Source organism: Pimephales promelas, chromosome 25 (assembly GCF_988280905.1).
Source record: "Pimephales promelas chromosome 25, fPimPro1.hap1.1, whole genome shotgun sequence".
In the NCBI taxonomy this organism is placed as follows: domain Eukaryota; kingdom Metazoa; phylum Chordata; class Actinopteri; order Cypriniformes; family Leuciscidae; genus Pimephales; species Pimephales promelas.
In genome coordinates, this window is record NC_142793.1 from 13245785 (window position 1) to 13273660 (window position 27876).

The 27876-nt window shown below is 37.8% G+C and overlaps 2 protein-coding genes across 2 annotated transcripts in view; one reads left to right on the forward strand and one right to left on the reverse strand.

Annotated features, from left to right (window-relative positions):
• The window catches only part of furinb (furin, paired basic amino acid cleaving enzyme b), an 82973-nt gene extending 72365 nt beyond the window's left edge, over nucleotides 1-10608 (reverse strand). The window contains exons 1-2 of the mRNA XM_039656906.2: nucleotides 10159-10608; nucleotides 4095-4373 (exon numbers count right to left, since the gene is read on the reverse strand). Coding sequence (XP_039512840.2) covers nucleotides 4095-4274 — 180 coding nt within the window. The 5' untranslated portion in view covers nucleotides 4275-4373; nucleotides 10159-10608. The remainder of the gene's footprint in view (nucleotides 1-4094; nucleotides 4374-10158) is intronic.
• A 1364-nt stretch (nucleotides 10609-11972) lies between these two features.
• On the forward strand, nucleotides 11973-27808 carry accs (1-aminocyclopropane-1-carboxylate synthase homolog (inactive)). Its single transcript, XM_039657019.2, has 15 exons — nucleotides 11973-12970; nucleotides 14241-14845; nucleotides 16522-16581; nucleotides 18685-18755; nucleotides 18867-18936; nucleotides 19068-19134; nucleotides 20858-20955; nucleotides 21080-21157; nucleotides 22427-22527; nucleotides 23470-23559; nucleotides 23868-23913; nucleotides 24010-24151; nucleotides 24758-24900; nucleotides 25007-25160; nucleotides 25937-27808. The coding sequence occupies exons 1-15, from the start codon at nucleotides 12373-12375 to the stop codon at nucleotides 26344-26346; spliced, it is 2733 nt and encodes a 910-aa protein (XP_039512953.2). The 5' UTR covers nucleotides 11973-12372; the 3' UTR covers nucleotides 26347-27808.
• Nucleotides 27809-27876: the final 68 nt, after the last annotated feature.

Here is a 27876-nt window from a genome sequence, read left to right on the forward strand (position 1 = left end):
AGAGTAATCGTTTTGTTTAAGTTTTTTTGATTATCACTGTTGTAATGTATTATTTGGGAAACCAGCAAGTGAATTTAACTGGCACACTAGTGGCAGATTGGAAGAACGAGTCAATAGTTTGCTTGCTCATGATTGCTCAGACCCTATGGCTCAAATGCACATAGCAGGCTGTCTGCGTCTCCGTCTCCTTCCCACAGACGTTTAAACGCGACAATATGTAGGAATTTCTCCCTATTCCCTAAATCTATTTTGCATTCAAACGAATTGTGCTCTCCAGCGCCTTGCTTTTTCAAATGCGCGTTGCATCTACGGTAGCCATTATGTCCCAAAACCTATGACAGGATGTCTTCTAATAGCACTTCATCTAATAGCACTATTTTTTTTTAATCTGGAGCCCTGCATCTGTAAATTTACTCCTCCCTAAATGGCAAGAAATAATAGGTGTGAGACAGTGTTATCAGCTCCCTGTAGCCAGATACCACAGCATGACTGCGACACGTGTCTCCACAGATATGGCCTGCCGAGATGAGCATCTCTCTTCAGCAAGCAGAGGCGCAAACTGCAGCAAATGAAACTCAATGTTCGGCACTGCATCATTTTGCATATGGTGAGGGAATTGAAGATCGGATTTTATATTTGTTTTGCGTAAACACATTAAACACACTAAAATCACTTCAGACGCTAGACAGACCATAATGGATTAGAACAAAATACAGGGTCTTGAGATGCTTTTTAAAAGTAAAAAATTCGGTGGCCTAGATAGAATAGGCAAAGACATTCATGTATGTGTACTCTAGGGCTGTATTCAACCAAAGAAATCCTTAGTCGACCAAAGTCGAGTCCTGCTCGACGATTAGTCGACTAAAAAAAAAAAAAAAAAAAAACGTGATATTTTGATTAAACATTTTTTAAACAATTGTCATTGAGCATTTATAAAACAACAACGAAAAAACATCACAAATAAATAAAACTATAATAATAATATAATTATTTGAAAATTAAGTGATTTTTTAACTGCAAAAAGTGAAGAGCTCTGTCCTAGGTCTATAGTAGGCTACAGTCCCAATCGCGCACCTGACCACACCACACGCTGCAAAAAATATAACTGCTATCTGCCACATAATGAAAAATCCCAACAAAAGCTCTCGTTTATACAGGCTTTATATTCTTCTTTACTTTCAAAGCTATGGGTTAACTTTAGTCCTGACGATCAAGGCGTTTTAAACAACACTCAAAAAACCCCAAATAACTTAAAAACAATCCTATAATAGGCTGTACCGCGTATAGGTTTATTTTCGTTTTGTTGCATTATTTAGGCTATTTTCAAATGCGTCAAGTGTACAAATAAAAACGAAAACATTAAGAAAACACAATCTATTGAGTCAGCATGATATAGCCGTTAAAAGGCTGCTCACGTCTTTTGCGCGCTCAAGTTCGATTTTAAATGTAGGCGCGCGACTTGCGCGCTCATAATGGCAACGCGATCGCCTCCCTCCACAGTCTTGTCGTCTTTGTTTTAAAATGCAGCCAGACAAAAGATTTATATTTCCTGGACATTTTGTCGACTAAAGCCAAAACAAGCAGCGTTCTAACAGAATGAATACAGCATCCCTTACCGAGCGCGAGCAGCAGCGCAGCCAGCCACAGGTGCGGTTCCCGAGTGTATTATGTGTGTGCGCTAAACTGTGGCGCAGTTACAAAAATAGCCTAAATTAAAGCATTTTAAAGTTGGGGACAAAACATAGGCTAATTATATTTAGAATACAGTAATAAATAACTGATTATAAATGAATAAATATCAAGGAGTAAGTCATTGAAAAATTCCTTCTATTGGTAAAAAAAAAAAAAAAAAAAATGCAACTGGTCGACCAATAAGAATGTCAGTCGACCACGACGGCATCGACCGATTAGTCGACTAAACGACTAAAGTTGACAGCCCTAGTGTACTCTGACCAACAACTAAATAATAACACATTTTTACCCTGAAGGTATTATATACACAAGTGCGCAATTTTTTGTGGTGTGCATAAAACAAATTGCGAGATTTGCTCACATTAATTTTCACTGGCACTGTAGGGCACTGTTTACCTTTTGTCACCCCACACACACACATAATCATTAATGTGAGATTCTTCCAATGGAAACTTTTACATTCACATGCTTCTATTAATAGGCGGAGCCCTTCCCTACTGATCGGACACCAATTATTTCTTTTTTTCATGCGACATATGCCGTTTTAAAACAATATCATGACTTTGGATCAGAGGAATAATTGAGGTTCCACCAGAATAGTTATTTTAATGTGTTTGGTTGACTTCTGACACTGCATAAAACAGAGGAATTAAAACTGCTACTGCTCTTAGATGTGTGATCAGACTCGCTGGTTTGTATTGGTCAAAAATTAGTGACTTAATATGTTCAGCTCTATCAGTTTATATTAGAGAGGCGACTTGTGATAGACCAACTTGACATCATGACTTGCGTAAACATACACGCCACTTTCGAGTCAAGTTTCACTTTCAAGTCACTTTCAAGAGTTATCTCTACGCATTTTGAGCTATCCGTGGAGAACATCGCCCAATACTAATAAACCAACTGTGTTAATGAGGATACCCGCCAAGACAGACATTTTAACAATTTTGTGTGTATTTGTGTGTATTTTATGGAGCCACATTACTGCGAAAAATTTATTTTTGAAAAAAACATTTATTACAAATATTATTATTTCTATAAAAAGGTACATGATAAAAATAAGAACTGATCATTTTGTGGTGAGGCCAGTGAAAATGTTGGCAGGGCAAGTAACAGGGTACGTACACCTTTTCCAAGGTCATATTCAAGCACTTTCAAGGTCCATTTTAAAGCTTTCCAGCACCTTACATACCCGTAAATTACATACCAATACATAGTCAAATTATTATTTAGTGTTTTTATCACATTAAAATAGAATAAACCGCAATAAACCGCCAACATTGTCTTTCGTAACAGCAGGAGGATCAGATATTTAAACATGTCAAGTTTTATTTTTCAAAATTTATCACTGTCTAAACTAGATAATGCCTATGAATAATACTTTTCATTATATTAATGTCCAAATATTGCTTAAAAATCATATACATGTATCTGCCTGAATAGGGCAGTGTAAATATTGCATAAAAATGGTTGTCATTTGCAGGACTTTTACTTTTATACTTTACTGTACTTTGTTACTTTTACTTGAGTAAAGAAGTTGAATCAGTACGTCTACTTTTCTACTTGAGTACGGGAAGTGAGTAATTTTGCCATCTCTAAACTTTGGCTATGTTCACTGCATATTGAACAAGCCATAACGGACATGCAATACTTACATTACATTAACACACCAAGTACTAATGGCCCACAGCACCGCTGCTGAAATAATTTCTAGGGGAAACACTGGGATTTCAGCAGGGTTAGATGTGTTTATTGTTTATGGTCTGATTTACAGTTGGGTAAATGTGAGAGGGAAGGAGAAAGGAGAGGAGAAGAAGAAGGGAGAGGCGAGCTTAATTTTGGCAGCTCTTTCCACTCCTGTCCTCCCACATGTGCTATTCACAGACTCCTCACAGCGAGCTCAGAGGGCATTGCACTCACAGGGATTAATTCACATACAATGTTTCAGCTGTCAGACACATTCCTGCTTTCGTCTCCCAGCTAAGCGTTTAATACCACAACAACAGAAGAGGGAACATCTGGCGACACAAATGAGACAATGCGGGCAGCAGGGAAAAAGAATACAACATAAGCCGAAATTAATTTCCCCAATCACAGCTGACGCATCTCCATTCTAAAGATTTGAACAGTCAGTGACAGATGCAAGGGAAAGGCGACTCGACAAGCATCTACAAGGACTTCTTGAAGGGGCCATCGCGATTGTGTGAGTATGTGTGTGGGTGTGTATTTGTGCAAATTTGTATTCTTCTTGTGTAAAGCAACAGAGCTTGACAGTAAGAAGGTGAGTGATGTACTGGAACATCGCTATAAACCTCATGCAGCATTATGTCCACATACACAAACATAGCAACTCTCACAAGAAACAGGAGATGAATCTTTGATAAAGCATTGATAGCACTCACCTGCCCATGACTGACGAATCCATGTTTCTTTGCAATCCTCTCAGCCTCCTCGGCTCCCCCTTCGATGTGGACGGCCCACGTGTTGGTGTAGATGCCTTGGCCTGTAATCAAGCGTACCTCAGAAGCCAGGAGGAACAGGTACGCCCCCAGAAACAGCGGCAGGGTCCAGCGGCCCTCCATGAACAGGAGTGCTTAGTCTCTGAGCCTTCTGGTCTTCTAGATGGAGTTTGTTTTCTAATGCATCTGTGGGCTGCACTGTAAATTCAGCACTGTAATAACCTGGAGAAGATAAGACAGAGTATCAGAAAAGAAATACTAGCGCACCATGAGGCCCATCTTTTCTATAAAGCTCAGGTTATCTAAACATAACTGTTCTGTCAGAAAACATCCTCAGAGGGACCGTGGCGAGTCATAAATTTTCATAAAGGTGTCTTGAGTGCTATTGATAGCACTACACAAAGGGAAACTGGGATACCAACGACATTTTGTAGGACATGGAGAATGTGCGTTTCACAACTTGTACGCACTTGCTATATGCTTGTATCTAGAGCAAGTTCACTATGATGTTGAAAATTAAATCCTGTCATCATTTCCTCCCCCTCGTCATTCCAAACCTGAGCTTTTTCCTTCTTCTGGAAAAGAAAAATGTGCAGTGTTTTCTGTGCTCTTTCATGCAATTACAAGGGAAAATAAAGCTTTTATATACATAAAAGCACCATGAAAGTATCATAAAAGTAGAGTGATCTGTATTCCAAATTTTTAAAGCCATTTAATAGCAGTGTGTGAGATATAGATCACAGAAATTCAAATAATTATTCACTGAAAACTAGCTCTGGCATGTTAATACAAAGTAGTTTTTGTCAACAAATTATTCTTCTGAACTGGATTAATGAACTTTTAAATCAGTTGCTTACATAGAAATCAAATTAATGTTGTTCTCAAAACTATAGTATGACTTAATAATAATAATATATAATATATATGTGATGCGATCTGGGAAAAACCACCACATGGTGAAATTTGACATATTGCAGGTTTTCAGACCTTATTAAAGCTGGGCTTAAGCCCTTTTCAAATCGGTTTTTATTTCTTTTATCATTTGTAACAAAAGTTATGGTTATCTGAAGTCGGCTGATCGCTATGATTTTCAGAAATGGAATTTTGAGAAAAACAGGTTTCATTATATATATATATATATATATATATATATATATATATACAGTATATTTATAATGTAAAGCACATTGGTCAACTTGTGTTATTTTAATAGTGCTATATAAATAAAGGTGACATTGACATTAATTAACGGTCACGTCCTCGTACTCCCTTTTTTATTGCCTTTTTTTCATATCACATATTTTAGTAATCATCATAGATTAGGTATCATTCGAAAACTCAAAATTCAACCTATGAAAACCGTTTTGAAATTGGATGATTGAGAGGCGAACAAGGTCTTTTAAACCAACAGCTTCAAACTTTGTTGTTCTCTTGTGCTCCACATCACACCACACGATAACGCTGGATAAAAATAAATAAATAAAAACTTGTGGGCTGTTGTAGTTCACCCAGGACTGGACTTTATTCTGTTATGTGATTTATTTTGATAGGTGAACTGTCTTTGTAGTGTTAAGAGTTGGAGAGCTAAACGGGAGATATTGTTTTTTGCCCCTCCGCTCCGCTTGCGTGTTCTTAAAGAAAAACAAAGTCTTCAGCTGGCCATTATAAATCGCTATTTTTCTGCTCTAAACTAGTGAATTATATTCCCAAGATATATTCAGAGATGATAAACAAGATGTTATAGAATAATAATTTAATAAAAACCCAATTTTGGCAAAAAAACTGACATTCAATCTATATTTAGACCTTACTGAAAACGTACCAGCGTGACTTCCGACGGGTTTTTCCAGATCGCATCACACACACACACACACACACACACACACACATATACGTATATATTAGGGCTGTCAGTTTAGCGCGTTGTTAACGGTGTTTACGCAAACCCATTTTAACGGCGTTAATTTTTTTATCGCGCGATTAATGGTCTTTTTGTCCTAGCAAACTTTGTAGTTTTTTTCACATGCTTTTGCAAAAGGACGCAGCATATACAGTATAAGCATGGACTACTTTTAGAACGCCCTTGAATTCTCCTACCAGAAGAACATTTTAGGAATAGGAACAGCAGTCAGGGTCTGCGAAAGACAGAATGTGTTTTATCAAGGTTTGACATATACATTGGGATGATGGCCATGTAGCTTGAGTATTGCACCATCCATCAGAGAAGCTCTCCGACAGGAAGAGGGAGTCCCGTGAGAGTTGAGCAGCTCCTTAGAGACAGCTCAGTTCTTGCTGACTGTGTAAATGAGCTCAAAGCTTGGCTCAGGGCTTGGTGTATAACCCCAGACACCATCTAAACAGAGTATGAACAATACAGCCTGGCGTGTGCTTTCAAAGAAAGCAAGTGTGGAAATTCATAGTATTTTCCTGCTAGAGTAAAGGCATGACACATGATGTCTAGGAATAGTGTTAAAATTATATCGCCAACCTGCACAATGTCATTTAAAACAAGAGAATGCCATTAGCAAAACAATTCCTGAGTATGACGGCTACAATGCAGAGTTTAGCATTTAAATAGCAGCTCCTGGTAGGAAGAAGTGAGGATCTTGGTAAAAGGCCTGCTGAAGAAACAAACAAATCGTCACGTCTAAAATCTGCATTACAGAGCTCATTAAGGGCTGGCACAGTGCAGTGAGCTGGAGAGGAAAGAGGAGAAAACCATGTGTGTCTTACTGATGAAACCTGTGAATGTCACACCTCCGCAAGCACAGAAAATGAGAGAGAGAGAGAGAGAGAGAGAGAGAGAGATACTGTACCTGCACGGCACGTTTTACAGTAACAGATAAAGCAATGCTTGTCATATCTAAACCTAATCGATTGTTTGAACTAGTGATGCACCGATGTGAAAATTGTGGCCGATACCGATATTAATATTGCTGTTATGGCCGATACTGTTATTTACCAATGCCGATATCTCTGTATAGAAAACGCATAGCGAGGATTAGGGCTGCATGATATTGGTAAAAAAAAATGGCATTGCGATATTTTATTTTTCTGCAATATAAAAACTATTTCAGCAGATGACTTGAATAGACTTGAATGAATCATTCGAGAATGACTGGGGCTGTTTTGTCATGGAGTAAATCCGTACAAACAAATATTATTAGAATTAATGTAATACATTAGTAATGTATTAGAACTAATAGACTTCAATAAATAGAACCTTATTGTAAAGTGTTTCCGATTTATGTCTCTTGAGTTCAGTGTTGGACAGATCAGTTGTTTTAACCATTCATTAAAGTGAATCGGTTCAGAAGAGTCATTAGTTCGCGAATCGGACGCGTCAATAACGGAACTTTTTAGAGTTGTGAATTGTGCTAAAATAACGTTGCCTTTATTTTAGCACAGTTCACAAACATTGGCATAAAAAAAACTTCGGCCTTCCGACCTTTTACCATTGTGTACACTCAAAGATACTCAACTCAATTCATTAAAGGAGCTGTAAGATTGTGGCCAAAACTGGTACTGCAATCACTTTCAAATTACTGTAGAGCGGTGTATCCCCTTCCCCCCGGACTCGAGGTTGCCAGATGCGCTGCAGGATTCAACTTTTTTTTTTTATCCGACACGTTTGTAGCTTCAGCTGTGGTAACTAGTGCTGGCAACCCGGATGCTGCAACACTACTGACTCCGTGATTGGTAGATCGGTGGAGGATTAACCTATTTTGCAGTAGCACCTCAATGCAGAACATGAGATCCACGGGGAGGAGTCGGATCAAGATCCAAGGGGTGGAGATGGGTAGGATCAGGTCTGGGTTTAGGGATTGGGGGCGGAGTTGGGTAGGTTTAGGTGTATATAAGGTGGGATGAGTTGGATCTGGATCCGACTCCTCCCTGGGGATTTCATGTTCCGCAGTGAGAACCATCTCCTATTTTGACATCAGAACGATACCGATGTGTAAAAAATTGACCATATCGGCCGATATTATATCGGCGGCCGATATATCGCGCACCACAATATATCTTTTAAGCAGACTGGGTCAATTAGCAGCAGACAAGTCTACAAAAGGTAATGGATAAGAGGTCAGCTCTTGGAAAATTATTCGCAGCCTCTAGCACTCTTAAACATAAGCCATTATCAGCATTGTCAAATAACTCCCTTTCAGATTAACCATCCCCCTTATTCAATCTTTCGCCTGTCTTGACAAGACTAATTTAATAATGCTGCCACTTGAGAAAGCATCTTCTAATGGATAAATGTTGGAGGTAAGGAAGGGCTCACATTCAGAGCACAACATATGTAAGATGTGACAGAAAGGCTGTTGATTCCTGTTGCTGTTCTGACACACAAAGAGGGCTTGTGGCTTGTCCTTTCTTCGTCTGACAAGATCTTTGTGTTGCTTTGTGTGTTGGAAATAACACAGAAAACCACTTTTTTTTAGCTTACAAGCAGAACGTGGAACCAGTCCAGAGGGAATTCTGGTAATTGCATCGCAACCGCAACACTGACCAGAAACAATCACAATAATTGGTTATCAACAGCCTTCCTATAACTGAACATTTGTGCATTTCCAGTAAATCATGAATTCCCGTGGTGCTTCAACAGGCCACAAAGCCAAAATGACATTCAAATGCAAAGCCAGTCATGTAGAACATTTTGGAGGTCGGGCCATCAATGTCGATCAACACTTCAAATGGCTTATTTTTCATATTTAATGACTCTGAGCTCCCATTAAAGAGTCGAATGGAGAGTATGATTGTCTAACTGTCTCTGAGGATCTGACAGATTGCATGCTTGCAAGAGGCGAAGTCCTGGGCAATGCTACTGTATGCTGGCTAGGAAGGCCAAATTTTTATAGTGTAATCTCTGGGGAAGAAAGAACAGTAATTACTATACCTTAATAACTCCTCACAAAAACAAACTACAACTAAATCTTTAATGATCCATGATGGCTTGGAAAGGGCAGGAACCAAGGGGCTTAGTCACTCATTAGAGAGTGACAGACAGCGAACAAATACTGTTTATCTCTACCTCTTTCTTTCCTCTCTTTTGTGGACCAATACAGAAAATGACCACACTGCCTGTCCTAAAAAAAAAAGCCCTGTGGGTAAAAAAACAAACAAAACAGGTTTAATAATCAAACCAAAAAGAATGAATGTTTCGAGGTCAAAAGACACTTAATAATAATGCCATTACATTCTGAGGATCATCACAGTCATCATATGAACTACACGAGATAATAGCTCAACACTGCATTTATGTATTGCACTGAACGCTATGAATTTTCATTGGGTTCACGGGTTAAAAGGTGCTCGCGTGGACCGTAAATCAGTCAGACCAACGGAAATCATTCAATTACGCTGAAAGCACTGGGCGTGCAATATGATAAATCTTTGAAGGATTTTGAGTCAGTTTAAAATATTGTTATGTGCTAGAATGACTTTCTTTCTTTCGTGGAAGACAAAAAAAGGCAGTCACCATTCATATTATGGGAAACAGGAGCAATGAAAGTGAACGGTGACCATTACTGTGCCGAGCATCTCCTCCTTTTGTCTTACTGAGGGGGGAAAAAAGTCATGATAGGCAATTGGTTTGGAACAACATTATTTCGGGTGAGTAGGATGACCGAATCATCATTTATGAGAGAAGTAACGTTATCTTTTTCAGTCACCTGTTTTGACATTACAAAATAATGCATATCAGACCAGTTTAACAAAATGTGTAACGTTACGTTAAGGCAAAACTTAACGGTCGATTTGTCTTGCAACTCGCAAAAACACAAATAGACTGTACGAATGAATACAAATGTTTTGTTTTTTTAAACCCACAAATTATTTCGCTCAAATTGTAATAAATGTCTCTCAGAAGTTGGACGACAACGTAAAATCTTAATGTTACTATGGTAGAAATTCAATAAATCAAAACTTTCTTACCATTAACTTCACCTCAGTTTCCCGTTTGTATTAGATTAACGTAAATAAAGACGACACACGAACTGTCATTTACCTCAGAAATGAGACCGTTGACCCCTCCTCGAGCACAGACCGAGCTGTCATTGCGCTTCAACACAGCCTCGGAATCCGGTAACGGGCTCACATTTCTCTATACAGCTCCGGAATGAACTCCATTCACGACAGAAATGTTTAAGTAAATCCACTGAAAAACCATAACGGAGTATGCTCGCGCGACACCCCGCGAACTCAACTCAGCATCACGCGGCGAGCGCGCGCAGATCGATGAAACTTTCAACAGTGCGCGCGTCTTCCTGTAATGTAGTCCGTTATTTTAATTATTTATAAATAATGTGTCTCATCTCCGTGCTATACTTATTATCTAAATGTTTGCAGTTGAAATGAAAACCTCTGTGACGGTGTCATGTGTCATCGGTCGAGTCTGCTTTATTGTTGTATAGAAATAACGGGATACATCCGTACACAAATCTCTAGTAATCACAAATGGCCTACAATTCCCAGGAAGTACGTCATGGTATGAGGCTTCTGGACTAATCGTGGTCTGCTATTCACGGGCTCCATCTGCAGGATTCAGACACACTGTTTTAATAAAATAATTATTATTATACCTCACCGCAAAGCTCTTTCAATGCAATGACACGTATTTAGCGACGAAATGCAATTCTTAAAGAGTTCAACCAAAAATTAACATTCTTCTGACAATGAAATGTTTGCCATTATTTACCCATCTTTGTTTGTTGACTTATTTTCTTTGGGATGTTGGGAATGTTTGGAACTTTTGGGAGTATTTTTCAAACAATGAAAGTGAATTGTGAATCATAAACTTGAGGGTATAAGTAAATGATTATATATATATATATATATATATATATATATATGGATCATTCTCAATGTGGAACAAGTGCTACATGTAATCATCAGAATCGATTTTTGATTATAATTATGATTTTGATTATGTTTGAACAGTTAATTACCAATATTTGTTACTCCAAAAGCAGTAACATGCAAGTCATGAATGAAAACTTAAGGATTCCTCTTTGCTGACCCTCCTCTACTCCTGCTAAGCTGATTTTATTAGTCCCTGCAGCTCTTTTTTATTATTCTTTTTAATTGCCAAAGTTATCACAAAAATGTAAATGAAGAATGAATGCAAATGCACAGGCTTATTATAGTTCATATAATCAAGGAGTGAAATGCCCCAGGTATCAAATGAATAATTGTATTATTAGTTTTATTATTATTATGAATCTCAACAAAATAAATAGCATATTTTAACAAAATAAATGAAAAGGGCTGCTCAGGTTACTGCAGCTCCCTTAAAATAGTAAACCATGCTTTAATTACATCACACTTTCAATCTCTTTTAGAAAAGGAAGTGAAAAACAAATTTAATATTTCACAGGCAGAGGCACAACAATTAAGGTATGTCTCTCTTACAATTTTAATTTTAAATTATTGATACATCATCACATTTGTTTTAATACATTTATTTATTCTGGTAGTAATAGGACTAATACTGCAATAATAAAAATCACCATAAGAAAACATTCAGTAGCTATTTTACAATAATGTCCCATTAATTAACAAACATTAACTAACAAAAAGCATTATATTTATTACAATATTAATCTTTGTAAGGTTAATATAATATTAATACATCCAGATTATACTAAAAAAATAAAGAAATTAGGAGAAAAAATGAGGAAAAATAGTTTAATTGTCATTATAACATATGCATTTTTGTTGTCTAATACAATAATATTCACAAATGTCAATAACACACCTCCTCACTTATAAGTAAATGTGAATAAATATCTCGAAATGGCTCAAAATGCTAATGTCAGCACTAGATGGCGCGCCCGAGCAACAAGTGAGTCTCCTCAATGGGCCTCTTTCAGCGCATGCGCAGCGCCGTTCTTTGTTGTCACGGTCCAAATTTATCCCGGAATAAGGACAGCACGCATGTGCCGTGAACCCGGATGTATCACGACTTGTTTGAATAAAGAACAAAAGCATCGAGCTGAAAATGCATCAAGACTGTTTTAGAAAGTAAAGGAATCTGGTTCCGGTCTGGGTAAAGTAGGTTACCAGTGCTCGTTTTAGATGATTGATTACAGTAGCACACGTTGGAGTTTTAATAATTTAATGCATCTGCTTTTAGTCACGTTAACGCGGTGCTGTACCAATGCGTGAACATATTTGCAGCAATCTATAAATATAACACTGTAGCTTTATTTATAGTGCTGCGATGCATTTGATTCACGTGTACGGTAAAAAGTACGAACGCGGCAGCAACTGGTCCGAACCAGAGGTACTGGAGCTGCTGCAGATCTGGTCGGACGTGCCGGTCCAAACCGAGCTGGTAACCTGTCTCAGAAACCAGCATGTGTTCAACAGAATCGCCAGCACTCTGCGGCAGAAGGGCATCAACCGGACCGGGGACCAATGCAGGGAGAAGATCAAAAAGTTGAAGCTTGAGTACAAACAGAAGACTTTGAGATCCGCGAGGTATTACGAGCTGATGGAGAGGGCTCAGAGTAACCGATCAGCCGCAACCTCGGGTTCTACCCTGCCTTTGTGGAGCGGTTCGGTCGCGAACCAGGTGATCGGACTGCAGGGGTCAGAGACTAACCCGCCCCGGGCAGGTGACATCCTGGAGATCAAGACGGAGGTGATGAGCTCGGATGATGAAGCGGCGGGCCCTCCCGAGATGCTCTACGAGTTCGGACCTGTTGATGAGGAGGATGAAGCCGGTGCTGAACACAAAAACGCCGGTCCAAACACAGACGAACACGCTGAGATGGACGGAGAGCAGGGAAACACGCACGTCATCTGTTCCCCCTCAGGTATCATAAACAATCTGTCGATGAATAGATAAACAAACATGGATGTGTATGGATGCGCGATTCAGGGATTACAGTGCAAAAGCAACCAAACATCATCTGCGTGATGTAGTGTATACACAGGCACTTGTTGCATAATGCATATAGAAAGATATAAATGAGTGTGACTCAATAATAAGGGTTATTTGAGAAGGCAGTAGGTCTGATAGGTGGCATGTTATGTAATTGACCTACTACTAGGGCTGTGAAACGATTAAGCGCATCCAAAATAAAAGTTTGTGTTTACATGTGTATGTGTATTGTGTATAATTATTTTGTATATATAAATACACACACATGCATGTATATATTCAAGAAAAAAAATGTTATTAATATATCAAATATTTATATTTATGAATAATATTAATTTTGTATAAATATATATATATAAAGTATATACATGCAATACAAATACAATACAAAATAATTATACACACTACACACATATATTATGTAAACACAAACTTTTATTTTGGATGCGATTAAATGAGATTAATCGTTTCACAGCCCTAGTTTATAATATTCTACTCTATTCTATTAATTCGTGAAAAAAAGACACTAACAAGGATGCATTCATCTGATTAAAAAATAGTAATAGTTATATTGTGAAATATTATTACAATTTAAAATAATTGATTTCTATCATAATAAAGTTTTTTTAAATGTGTAATTATTTCCTGCGGTGATGGGGTCATGTGATTTTTCAGAAATCATTTTAGTATTCTGATATGCGGCTCAAAACATTTATCATCATCAATGCTGAAACGGATCATTTGATTAAGCGCAGTTGTTGGGAGCGGCCAATGACCTCTCTACGTCACGATGTAACAGCTAATGACTCGTTTCAAAAACAATTCATTTCATAGACTCCGAGTCGACTCTCACTTTTGAAAGACAATAACTTTATATACGGTGCACTTTCAGATATAAATCTTTGCAGGATGTTTTCATTCCCTTAGAGCTATATTCCACACCATATGAAGTCATTTTCAAAAATCCATGATAGGTGCTCTTTAACAGTGCATATGCATTGTGAATTGTTGTCTGCTGTTGGCACTGTTTGTTATCCATTGCCTTACTTTCAGCACCACAGATGTTCTCGACAGCATTGGCACGCTATCACACCAACTGTCGTTTTAATAGAATTTTGAGAGCATTGTTTAATTCTTAATTATTTTTTTTACTTTAAACAGGACTGATTTAATGTTTGTTTCTTTAATATATCACACCACAGATTGCAGTGACCAGAACATGACTGGCTCCTCCGGTGCAGGTGTATCCCCGGCAACTGCTCCCATGGCGATGAGAGACGGAGGTAGCCATGGTGATCAGGAAGGGGTTTCCGGATCGTTCCATCAGAGGAAACGTCGGCGGGTGGTTCGCGGGGGAGATGGGGAGTTATCGAGCGCTCTGGCTGGGTATCTAAGCTGGCAACAGACAGCAGAAGAGCGCTTCCTCGCTCTGGAGGAGGCCCGGATGCGGCAGGAGGCGCGGGCTGAGGAACGGAGGGAGCAGCAAGAGGAGAGACGAGCGAAGCAAGAGAGAGAACATGAGTTTCGTCTTATGTCCATGTTGACCAGGGTCCTGAGCTCGGCACGTGGGACGGAAGACCAGAGCGCCACCACCAGCAGGGAAATGCCCCCTGTGCCCAGCTCCTCACAAACCTTGATACCCAACAGTGCCAAAGCTGTACCCAACATGCTTTGGGGTGATCGAACACCCCAGCACAGCCCGTACCTGTCTCGCCGTGGAAACAGCATGCTGCTGCACCAGGGAATCCTGCAGGAAGGCTACAACCAGTATCAGGCCAACAAACACGACGAGAATTCAAACCCTCATGTTAGTCTCTTTGGAAACAGTACCACTTTATTAATATTATTCATTATCAGTGTTTTCAAAATTGAATGAAAATGTTACAAGTTTACATCTTAATTTAATGCATTTTTATTTGCATAACAATGTCATAGTCTATATATGTATGTGCTGTCAAATCATCTGACTTAAAGGATTAGTTCCCTTTTAAAACAACTTTTGCTGATAATTTACTCACCCTCATGTCATCCAAGATGTCCATGTCTTTCTTTCGTCAGTTGAAAAGAAATTAAGGTTTTTGATGAAAACATTCCAGGATTTTCTCCACATAATGGACTTCAATGGTAACCAAGCGGTTCAAGGTCCAAATGAGAGTTTCAGTGCAGCTTCAAAGGGCTTTAAACGACACCAGTCCATGAATAAGAGTCCTATCTAATGACTTGAAAAAAGATTGGTTCATTTTGTTGAACGAGTTCGAACAGGAGAGTCACGAACGCTCATCACAGAACAGAGCAAGGCGAGCATTTGAGCTTATAAAACTTAAACTTTGTTATTTATTTATTAATTGAGCGATCGTTTTGCTTGATAAGACCTTTATTCATCGTCTGGAATCGTTTAAAGCCCTTTTGAACAGTTTGCACTGAAACTCTCATTTGGACCTTGAACCGTTTGGTTCCCATTGAAGTCCATTATATGGAGAAAATCCTGGAATGTTTTCAACAAAAACCTTAATTTCTTTTCGACTGAAGAAAGAAAGACATGGACATCTTGGATGACATGGGGGTGAGTAAATAATCAGCAAAAGTTTTTTTTTAAAGTGAACTACTCCTTTAAAAGTTTGTAAATATGTAATCTAACTTTTATGTTCGATTTGATTAGTTATCAGATAGATAGATAGATAGATAGATAGATAGATAGATAGATAGATAGATAGATAGATAGATAGATAGGGGAGTATATATATTACCTTTCAAAAGTTTGTGGGCAGTAAGATATATATATATACACACACACACACACACACACACACCAGTGATGCATTCAATTTATAAAAGTAAAGACATTTAGTATATAGACAAGTATATAAAGGTGTAAAAAAAACAAACTTTTTACTGCACAGTGCAGGCACACATTGTAGTAAATCATAAATGTATAAGAACTAGTTAGGAGGGGCTATACCTAGTTTAAATTAATTGAAGATTTCATATTTTCAAAATTGAATTTCAAAAGAACATTTCTGCTCCTGGCCTCTTGGTATAATTTTTAATGATCTTTTTCTTTAACTAGTTCATTTGAAGTCATCTTGCAGTTTGACATGAATTTTTAAAACAATATTCCAATTACAGGGTGAAATTCCATGTAAGGTCTGATTTAATGATTTCATAAAATCTGCTTAAATTAGAGATCAAGACAAATGACTACGTTTCATGTCAACTACCCATCTGTAGTCACTTGCTTAGTTCATTCTGTCTCTGCCAGAGAGTTCTCGCTTGTTCAGATATTATAAGCCTTGTATAAAGCAAGTCTTGCTTTTAAAGGCACTGCTTTGGTTGACGCAGTGGCCACAAGTCTCTTGGGACTTCTAGGAAAATCTGTGGTTTTCTCATTTTAATACACTTTGTGTGTGTGTGTGTGTGTGTGTGTGTTTATCTAGCTTCTGCTGTGTGGTAATTTGCTGTGGTTTTTGATGCTGTTTATTTCAGGGCATTATAAACTTGGGAACCAGTGAAAACAAGCTATGCTTTGACCTCCTACAGAAAAGGGTAAGAGATGTGATTTACTTGTTTTGCATTCATTAGCGAAGATCCTTTTTCATTCATTTTTTTTTTTTTTGTCTGGTGAACAACAAAGTGGGTAAATAGTCCTGTTAAACTTAAAACACGACAACAATGTACTAAAAACTGAAACGTTTCATAAGATTTGCTTACTGGTGATAACGTTGTCAAACTGATCCCGTTCAAACGGTTTCTTCAAAAATGACACAAAATGTTGTATTCTTCTGCCAGGCCAGGAGGTGGCGATGTCACTTTGTAAATGAAATTGCGTTTGTATGACACGCCAATTCGTATTTCCATTTTTGGCGTGCTATCAACTCGCATAATCGCTTTTCAGCGTGTTTATGAATGCCGTTGACTTAACGTTACATTACTGTATATATAAATATGTGACCTACCTCAACCCCGTCCCAAAATCTATCCGTCACTGGGGTTAATAGCATTTATGAGTCTTCCCCCACCATTCCCCACTTGCATTTATAAACACGCGGATAGCTCAAAATGTGTATAGATAACGCCACTTGACTTGAAAGTGGCGTGTATGTTTACGCAAAAGTCATGATGTCATGTTGCCATGTGACCATAAACTGAACATTTTAGTTGAAAACTTTGTGTCTGAAATCGCCCTCTTTTTCCCCTCATTCACTATTCCATTAGTCAACTTATGTAGTTCTCTAGAGGGAATGAATGTAAACGAGTGAGTGTGCGGACAAATTCGGACAAAGTTTTGCGTAGTTTGTTTACATTTTTTTTATAATTTGAAACTTTGCAAACTGGTAGCTCCAGTAGTAACGAAAAGATTGAACTTTAACTCTGTCATGGAAACTAACTATAAATTAAACCTTAATTAAGCAATGTAATAAGGGCTTTATAACAGTATGATATGACGCTGTAGCTACATTGGACCAGCGGTTTGGAAAATGGATGGACGATTCTGCAGCGGGCGCCATCTTCTGGTCGGAAATGGGAATCCCACAGGATTTTGCGCGACTCACAGTGCATAATTTATGGGTATTCTCTAGCTGTTAAACGTACATCGGTTGTACACTCGTTTTGGCAGTGCATTGTGGGATTGAACGAGTGCACTCTATAGGGTTGGGTATCGAGAATCGAGTATCGATTGGAACCGAGACTAACTTTTCGTTTTTCCCGGAATCGTTCAAAAGTTAAAATTTCGATTCCTAGTTTCGATATTCACAGTCCGCCGAGCGGAAGAAGAAACCGCTGAACAACACCAACGAAGAAGCGTCTACCGGAAGTGTTGGCATAACCACGCGAGTCGAACATGAGTACCTTACGTCGGCAATCCAAAATGTGGCTTCACTTTTCTAAAAATAACGAAATCTCGGCAAAATGCAAAATTTGTGACAAAAGGAGTATTTTTACAGAAGGAGTATTTCCTTCAGAAAGGCCGTTGGTTAGCAAGGTTAGCTAAACTTTTTTGACCCTGCCTCTTAAAAGAATCGGAATCGAGAATCGTTAGGAACCGGAATCGAAACGAGGAATCGGAATCGGAATCAGAATCGTTCAAATTCAAACGATACCCAACCCTAGCGCTCTATAACGTCCACGTCCACTTGGTTTCGCACACGACTACAAATGGCTGTCTCCCCAAATAGTGCCCCATTTAAGGCTACAGGGGGCGATTTTGGACACAACCCGTGTCATGTAACCACTCCCTTACATTAGAGAAAGAATGTGAGCTATACGTAACATCACAATATCATTGTGTCTTGGGTATATGCTCTTTTAGCCAGTGAGCCACCACCCAAAACACCCTAGCAACCGAATATCTCTCAGAATGCCTCTCAGAGCACCATAGCAACCGCATACCATGAATACAATCAAGCTAAATGCCACTCAGAGCACCTTGGCAACAGCATACCAATGTCCTAGCAACCACCCTATTAAGTTTTGGACATGCACGTGCCATTTGCATTGTATTCAGAAGAATAATTAAGTGCTATTACAAAATGAAAGCCCTTAAAAAAATCTCACTTTGCATGCATAGTAATATAAAGAATTGTCACACTGCCTGGATATCACTTTTCATTGTTTGTTGCACTTTGTGATTCTTGGTTTCTCCGACAGCTGATGCGACCTGACATGCTTCACATTGACCCTGCTTTCTTACAATACCACGATTGGAAAGGCCACAGTTTGTAAGCTTACATTACCCTTAACTGTGTAGAAACTGTGTATAATTCCTTGAAATCAAGTGCTTTTTATTTCATAGTATTGATGTTCTTGTGTTTTAATTATTTTTCCTAAAGCCTTCGAGAGGAAGTTGCAAAGTTCATGTCAGACTATTGCCATTCTCCCAAACCTCTAAAACCAGAGAATGTGAGTGTTTTTCTGCTTTTGTGCACATCAGCATGATATATTAAACCATCCATATTATTTCTTTTAGTCTTCCTCTTTCTTTAGAAAGAGATATCCTGTCAGCTCATTTTTCTTTGTTTTTTGTTTTGCAGGTTGTTGTTATGAACGGTTGTGGGTCTCTGTTCTCGGCTTTGGCAGCAACGCTGTGTGACCCAGAAGGTATAAGACCATCTGATCACTACAGAATAACTGCACTTTTTGTCTTCTCAATCTTATTCTTTCAATGAATTGCTGAATTTTCAGCATCATCGCTCCAGTCTTCAGTGTCACTTGTTGTTCATAAATCATACTAGATGCTGATTTGCTGCTCAAGAAACATTTCTTATTAATGTTGAAAACAGTTGTGTTGCTAAACATTTGTTTTTAAAGAATAGAGAGAAGTTCTAGAATAGTTCTAGAAGTTCTAGTATAGAATACAAGTTCTTTTAAAGAATAGAAAGTCCAAAATATCCGCATTTATTTAAAATAGAAACCTTTTGGAACATTATAAATGTCCTTACTTTGATCAATTGAATGCATTTTGCTGTGTGTGTATATATATATATATGAAGAGTTCAGATGCAAAAGCCTCTAAGTGCCATTTGAAATTTTCTTCTTAAATGATCATTTTTATCAAACTTGTATATTTAAGTTCAGTAATTTCACTTAAATGGCAATGAAGATTACCTATTAGTTGTCATTTAAGTGAAATTACTGAACTTAAATATACAAGCTTGATAAAAATGGTCATTTTAGAAGAAAATTTCAAATGGCATTTAGAGGCTTTTGCATCTGAACTCTTCATATATATATATATATATATATATATATATATATAATTTATTTATTTTTTATTATTATTATTTTTTTTTATTGTGGAACGGACCCATAACTTTTGAATGGTAGTGTATATTGGCCAGGCTAATTAATCCATTAATATTTAGCCATTTTAAATTGACTAGCATAGACCAGTAGCATTATCTGCTTGCCGAATAACAAAATGTTAGTTCTCCTTTGTGTTTCAAAATATATTGAAATCATTGGATAAACAATTTCTACAGTATTTACAGTTTTGGATTGATTTTAAAAAAATATGTATATTTTATTTTATTAAAAAAAACAGCTTTTTTAGTAATTGTGTAAACATTGAAATCAAAATTGAGCAAAATTAAACAAAAATGAGTGACCATATGTGTCTGAATATATTACCTGAAATTGTGTGCTTGTTTTACAGATATACAAAAGAAGGAATCCACACACCAAACAAAATGTTTTACTGAATATTCTCGTGTAAATTAACATTTTCTCAATAGGTCTTGGACTTTGAACAACTTTGGTGTGTGGATTACTTCTTTTGTTTTGTTTTATATTATGTGAACTGAATCTGTATTGAGTTATTAGGGGATTTTGCACACTAGTTTCTGCTTCTGCCAACCACAGGGGACAGAGTGAACAACTCTAAATCACTTTCAGGCACTTGTATTTGTCAGGTTAGACAGTAATTGTTCAGTTTGGTTCAAATAGATTCAATTAGGTTGATAACCATCAGGGCCGGTGACATGACCGATTGCTGATGCGTTTCCTGTCCTGTACGTCACTCACTGCAGTCTTTTGCCATTTCTGTGTAAGATATCTTCATACAGAAAGTACTTACAGGCGTTAACTCCCTGAAACGATTGCATTTTGCAACTTTCATTTTACTGCACTCCAGTTCTGCACACATGCATCTGCCATGTTAGTTTCGCTTTATGCATTCACACAGCACTTTCCGGTTACTTTTCGGGACTGTCAGTCGATTTTTTTTTTCAACCGAATGAATTCAACTTCTCCATTTCAATGATTTTCTTTAACATTGCATCAAACTCACATATACAAATTGAAGGCCTTTTTGCTTGCTTTACAGATGCCATTCTCATCCCGTCGCCCTTCTATGGTGTTATAAAGGAGGACGTAGGCTTGTACAGCGGTGTCATACTACACCATGTGCCACTTTATAATCAGGTGCTTAGCGAAAGCTCAGGTGTAAGATTTAATAATGTAACACTGACATGTTATAGTGCTTTTCAGTTTTATTTTTGTTTCCTGTGGCTATTCTGTTTATCTTTCTGTTTTTGTGTTTGTGCAGCTCACAGGAAGTGATGTCAGACCTTTCCAGCTAACTGTTGAGAAACTGGAGAACTCCCTTAAAGATGCCAAAAAAGAGGTTATTTGATTTAAAGTACTCATATTATGCGTTTTCGAATATTACCTGTCATGCAGTGTTTAATATCGCTGTTTGTGAATGTAATCGGCCTGCAAAGTTTTAAAGAAGTGCACGATAAATGCATTTATTGTCTCCCAAAAGAAGGAATAGATTCTAAACTGCCGAAACGAGTCGTCAGCAATTCCAGTCTCTCTTCCTGTTACAAACGTATGTAATAATATAACACATTTGCATAATGCCAGCCTATGGTTCTCATTGGCTACCTGTGAGCAACGTTTACTTTGACCCACAAACACTGAAGCTGAAGCCTGGAAGAGTTAGGTTTGTGTTGTCAACATGTCGAAAAGGTAATTTTTAGCACTGCTAATCCACTTTGCATGCAGTTCAAAAGATCTTGCATTGTAATTGACCCTGTCGTTACGGTTTATATCATTATGTATCAAGTGCTGAGTAAGATCTGGAGCTGAAATTCAGATATGGTAATCGCCGTTTCATTTACGACACTCGTTGTAATTGGTAAACCAATCTCAAGTTCATAACAGACTGGGTCATCTGACCAATCAGAGCAGAGTAGGCTCGGAAAGGAGGAATATATAGAGACTGAATCTTCGAACTAACCATTTTCAGTCTCTGAGAAATGAGGTGATGTGCATTGTTTATTGTGTTATTATTAAGTGTTTTTTGACTTTTAATGTATTTAAACCTATTGTAGGAGACCTCCATAACACAGTTAGGAGCCTTTCAAATACTTAATAAAGACACTTTAACTTAAAGCAGCACTATGCAGTTTTTTTACCTTAACTGAATAGCTTCGGAGTTATTGCAATGGTTGTGACTATTTTCGAGTTGAATATTGGGCATCTCGCCCCCCTGTTACCTGTGAACGGAAAAAACACACTTGCAACTTGCTTTACGGCAAGAAAGATCTGCTAAAATGAGCATCAAACAGAAATAACCCGGCGCCATATACATGCGGTGTTCGAGACACATACAATACAGACTGCCGACAGTTCAACAGGGCGCAGCTCTTAAAGGGGCCACACCTTATTTACACACATTACAGCTTCCATCCTACTGAACAGGTAGCGGTATACAGTGGGAGGGGATCAGGCCATGAGTGTAGACACATCTCTGCGTGAGTGCTATTTACGACAGTGCAAGTACTCCACATCGAAAATCCTGCATAGTGCTGCTTTAAAAGATACAAGCAAATATACACACTTAAAATTCAATGTATGGATCTCTTAAAATTGTATTTTCTTTATATAGGGATTGAACATCAAAGCCCTTATCCTGTTAAACCCCCAGAATCCACTTGGAGAAATGTACTCGTCTGAGGAGATGACCAGCTTTCTACAATTTGCCAAAACGTGAGTTCAAGCAGTTTCTCACAAGCATTGAACTAAAACCATTAGGTGTGTTTGACTCTAAGTGGCGCTGCACAGTGTATGTCTGTATGATATCAAAGTAAAGTGGAGCCGTCTCCTTTCTAATCGCTCTTAACAGTGCTTTGATGTGATGCGCTGATTGGTCTGCACAGCACCGCTTTATGTCGAACGCACTTAACCCTGGTTTCACCGCCTAAGCTAGTCCCAGACTAAAATCCATTTTCGAGCTGTTTTAACTGAAAGCAACTTGCACTGACATATCTTAAAATATGAGAGTGTCATTGTTTTGTCTCAAGATGCAAAACCAGTGATGTTTTTTTTTCTATGGTACATTTATTAAAGCCCCTTAAATGTCCTAATTGAACTAAGGCCTAATCGTGGTTTAATATAAGCCCTGTCTGTGGAACCGGTGCTTAGTGTTTCAGATTCAGATCTTTGATATCTGGAAGCCAGTCACATTTTGTCAATATAAAATATTAGGGATAGTGATTTCAAAATTGAAAATGATCATATTATTCGCCCTTATTCCTAACTTCCGAACTGTTTTTAGTAATGTTTATGCTGTTTTTTGACCATATAATGAAAGCGAATAGTGAGAGCGGGGTCAAAGAAGTACCAGGCGAATCATTGTCATTTAGAAATGAAACCGCATGGATGCTGCTCTATTCACTTTATATATTTTGCAGGAGGTTTCAAACAACATGAGGATGAGTTAACGATTGAAAAAAATCTATTTTAATTTTTTGGTTGGCTAACTAACTGGGTCTCTGATCGCATTTTGTTTTCCAAATGTTTTCATATGCTTCATTAACTTGCACATTTATTGATGAGAAATTGCATTTGTGTTCACGCATGTCGTTTGAATGTTAATTTTTGGCCTCAACTGCACTCATTTACTCATTGTTTCTCTCTCGCATGCTCCAGGCACCAGCTTCATGTGATCATAGATGAAATTTACATGCTCTCTGTGTTCAGCGAGACAGACAATTTTCACAGTGTTCTCAGCTTGGATGGGTGAGAGACATTCACATAAAGTAAAACTATCTCTATTATTTCTGTGTTTTGTTAATTCTAATTGACTTAGTCTTGCGTATATTTATCTGATATGCCCTTTGCTTAAATTGAAGTATACATCATTAGGTGTCAAGTTAAATTGAATATGTTAATGAATTCAAGTCAAACCACTTAAAAGTCTACTTCACTGAAAAATGAAATTAAAATTGAAGGATTATTTTAATCTTTATTATAATGGCTGCTTTTATTAAGGGTACATTTGAGTGTGTTTGTATTCATCATCACAAACTACACAAATGTTTCCACAGGTTGCCAGATCCCCAGAGAACCCATGTTATGTGGGGCGTCAGTAAGGTAATATGAACTGTATTTGAACTGTCAGAAAAGGCTTTCCTCGGATTCTTGGCATTCCAGCACTGCATTCAGACTTTCTGTTATGTACAAATATAGGACTTTGCAATGGCAGGGATGCGAGTTGGCGTGGTCCACTCGGAGAACAAAGATTTGGTACAGGCCCTGGATCAGCTAGGCGCCTTCCACGGAGTCCCGGGACTCACACAATACCAGATGGCCCAGCTTTTCCGAGATAGAGGTACACACTTTTTTTTCCTTGCTTTGTTAACATTTTCCATCTATGGACGATTCACAGTTCCCATATTTTCTTTTCTGTCTATAATGCAAGATTAGTTATTAAAGAAGAACTCTGGAAAACAATGAACCTTTGGTCTAATAAAACATCGGTACCTAGTCAATCGTTCTCTGAGATTTGTTTTCATGATAATCGAATCTAAAGAGTTTTATCTCTAAAAACTGTTTAGCGTATAACGCTAGTACTGGGGGCATTTACTAAGTAAAAAGAAATTGCTGCTTTATACCACTAACAAGGTTCAAAATAGCCCCACACTAACACAGTAACACAATGAGGGTCCCTACATGCAAAACGAAGCATTGAGAACTTTGTAAGTGTACAGACCATTTAATAAGAAGATACTTTATGAAGACAGTTCACTTCGCATATACAGACTTAGGAAATAAGTCTCAATAAGTCAAACCACAAATGACGTGCTGAGTGAGCTGAACTGTATGAAGTTCAACGAACTGAATGAACGGCGTTCGGAGATCTGGTCAAGTACCATCTGACTCAAAAGAATTGATTCATTCACAACAGCAAATGACTATGACTTCTTGATGTTTCCAGACTGGCTGAATAGTGAGTTCCTCCCGGAGAACAGACGCAGGCTAAGAGAGGCTCACATCTTCCTGACGGAAGAGCTGAAGAAACTGGACATACCTTTCCTGAACAGGGGCGCGGGATTCTTCATCTGGGCAGACTTGAGTAAGGTGAGCTCACAGGGGGCGTTTACACCACAGCATAACCTCTCGCTGCACTTTCGAACAGATGTCTGGATCGAAACTCTTTAAAGTTCAACAAGTTTTGTGTGTGTAGTATCTGAAGGAGAAGACGTTTGCTGAGGAGCTGTCTGTGTGGAGGTGTTTCCTCAAGCACAGGGTTCTGCTGAGCTGCGGTCAGGCCTTCAGCTGTGGGTCTCCAGGCTGGTTCAGAATCATCTTCACTGATCAACGGCACAAACTACAGCTAGGTTTGTTGACCGATCTCATTTCCATTTTAATACCTGTCTTCTTGGAGTATCTTATATGTAGTTTGGGGGAGTGGGGTAAGATGTGTCAGTGGGTATTGTAAGCGTATTTATAAGAGCATTATATTGTATAAGTATTTGACACAGCTTTGATTCTTCAGGTAAATCAAATATTTATAAAAAAAATTCACCTTTTTGTTTTATTTGTATATTTTTATTTATCTGTTGACCTTTTTTAAGACCTTTATTTGAAAGATAAGAAGGTCTCCAAAAAAGGTGTAACGATACCCTCATGTCACGATTCGATACTTATCACGATACTGGACTCACGATACGATATTATTGCGAAACTCCAAGACATATGATAAAAGGTTAAAGGCGATACGCCACTTTTTTTGGAAATAGGCTCATTTTACAACTCCCTCAGAGTTAAACAGTTAAGTTTTACCGTTTTCGAATCCATTCAGCCGATTTTCTGATATTTAGAAGAATATCAGTAAACGAGACAGTATCTGGTCTCATTGACTTCCATAGTATATTTTTTTCCTACTATGGAAGTCAATGAGACCAGAAACTGTCTGGTTACTGATGTTCTTCTAAATATCAGAAAGTCGGCTGAATGGATTCGAAAACGGTAAAACTTAACTGTTTAACTCTGAGGGAGTTGTAAAATGAGCCTATTTCCAAAAAAAAGTGGAGTATCCCTTTAAATAAGTAGCATAGCTTACCCCAAACTATCTGACATTGGCATTAATTCTTCTCACATCACTGTTCTTCAGGTGTGCAGAGGATTAAAAACGCATTAGAAGAGCTTCAGAACGGGTCTTCGATGCTTGAAACACAGCGGACGACAGACAAACGGGATGACGGCAGCGGGACAGCGTGGAGGGAAGACGCCAAGACAATAGATGAGTGCAAAGACCAAACAGTCAAGTCCTCAAGCGTTCAAACCAAACTTGACACTGTGCACATTAAGGCAGAGCCCGTCTCATTGGCTGATGAGAGCTCTGTGATTCTAAATGGCCAATCCGACATCCGCTCGGAGAGTCTGGACTCTCTGATTGGTACTCTGCGGCAGCAGATCCGCTCGTCTGATTGGCTGGAGAAGCACAAGCCTGAGCTAGCTGCCGGAAAGGACCCAATGCAATTGGATGTTTTCACAGACCTACTAAAAAAAGCCAGGAAATAGTGACAGTTGGTAGAAACAAGTTACAAATACTTTTTTAATGAATGATATGTTTACCTTATGTACAGTTTAAAGACAAAGTCTGTTATTGCAGAAGCAACCACTGCGAACCCTGTAATTGCAGATTGAAACAGAATTGTGGAGAGTCACCGCAGCAGTATAGGAGTGTGTTGTTATTTTGGAGGTGTTTTTATATTTTAATTATTACCTTTAATTGGAGACTGGCCCTGTGATTGTGCTCATATCAAATTCTAAGTATCCAATCTGTTGTTTTTAAATTGATTTAAAGGGGTCTTATAATAGGAACCAATTTAATTTTTAAAAAAAATGTAAATATATTGTAATTGTCAGAACCTAAAACTTGCTTCTCAGTGCTATTCACTGCAAAAACAATCCCATTATTAATATTCATCTTAATTCCTCTTAAAACAAGAGGAATTTAATTAAAGGGATAGTTCACCCAAAAAAATTATGTTTTCATCGCTTACTCACCCTCAAGTTGTTCCAAACCTGTATGAGTTTTTTTTCTGTTGAAAACAAAAGAAGATATTTTTAAAGAATGGCAGTAACCAGAGAGTTGATGGTCCCCATTGGCTTTCATAATATATATATTTTTTTACTTCATACTATGAAAGTCAATGGCTACTGTCACCTGTTTGGTTACTGATATTCTTTAAAATATCTTCTTTTGGTATTTAATCACGTTTTGAACAAAAGTAAATGTCACAATTTCAATTTTTGGGTGATCTATCCTTTTAAGCATCACTGAATATATCATTAATACAAGTGAAACTACATTTGATAGTGCAGCAAGACAAAGTCTATTCAAGATACAGTCAAAATCAAGTCTTATTTTATTCTATTGCTTTTAAAGTAAATGTATCCTGTTAAGATCCCAACATTTGAAACGAGAGACAGATATTTATTTTTACAAGACCCCTGAACTTTTCAGTAAAATGTACAATTTGAGCTGTAAAAAAAAAAAAAAAAAAAAAAAAAATCTGTTGCTGGTTTGCGAAGATTCTTTTATTAAATTAATTACTTTTATTAACTAAATGGTGAAAACTGGCCTAATTAAGTATCACAGAGTGCAAAATGTACAAAAAAGAAAGATGAAATGTTAGTAACATTATAAAGTGAACCTCAGGTGGAATGAAAATGTATATTATGACCCCTCTAAATTGATTTAAATATTTTTTGATTTTGTTGGGGAGGGGGAGCTTTTTAATTGACTACTCTCTCAGTTTTGGGATAAAAGTTCACGTTTGAAATATTTCTTTGCTTTCCAACACTTATCTTGTTACATAAATGCCTTGTTTTTGACACCAAGGTTGTTTTTCAGTTTCAAAGGAAAACATCGTTGGAGGCTGTTGGTTTGAGATCTTCATTGGTGTTAAATGTTTTAAGGGCTTCTGACTGAACGAATGCATCAATCGTCAATTAAATTGTTTTATGTTAAATTATATTTTGATTGTGTTATGTTGCTCCTTTACAACGAAGAGGCTGCTGTCTCGCATGTATTTGTAAGGCTAT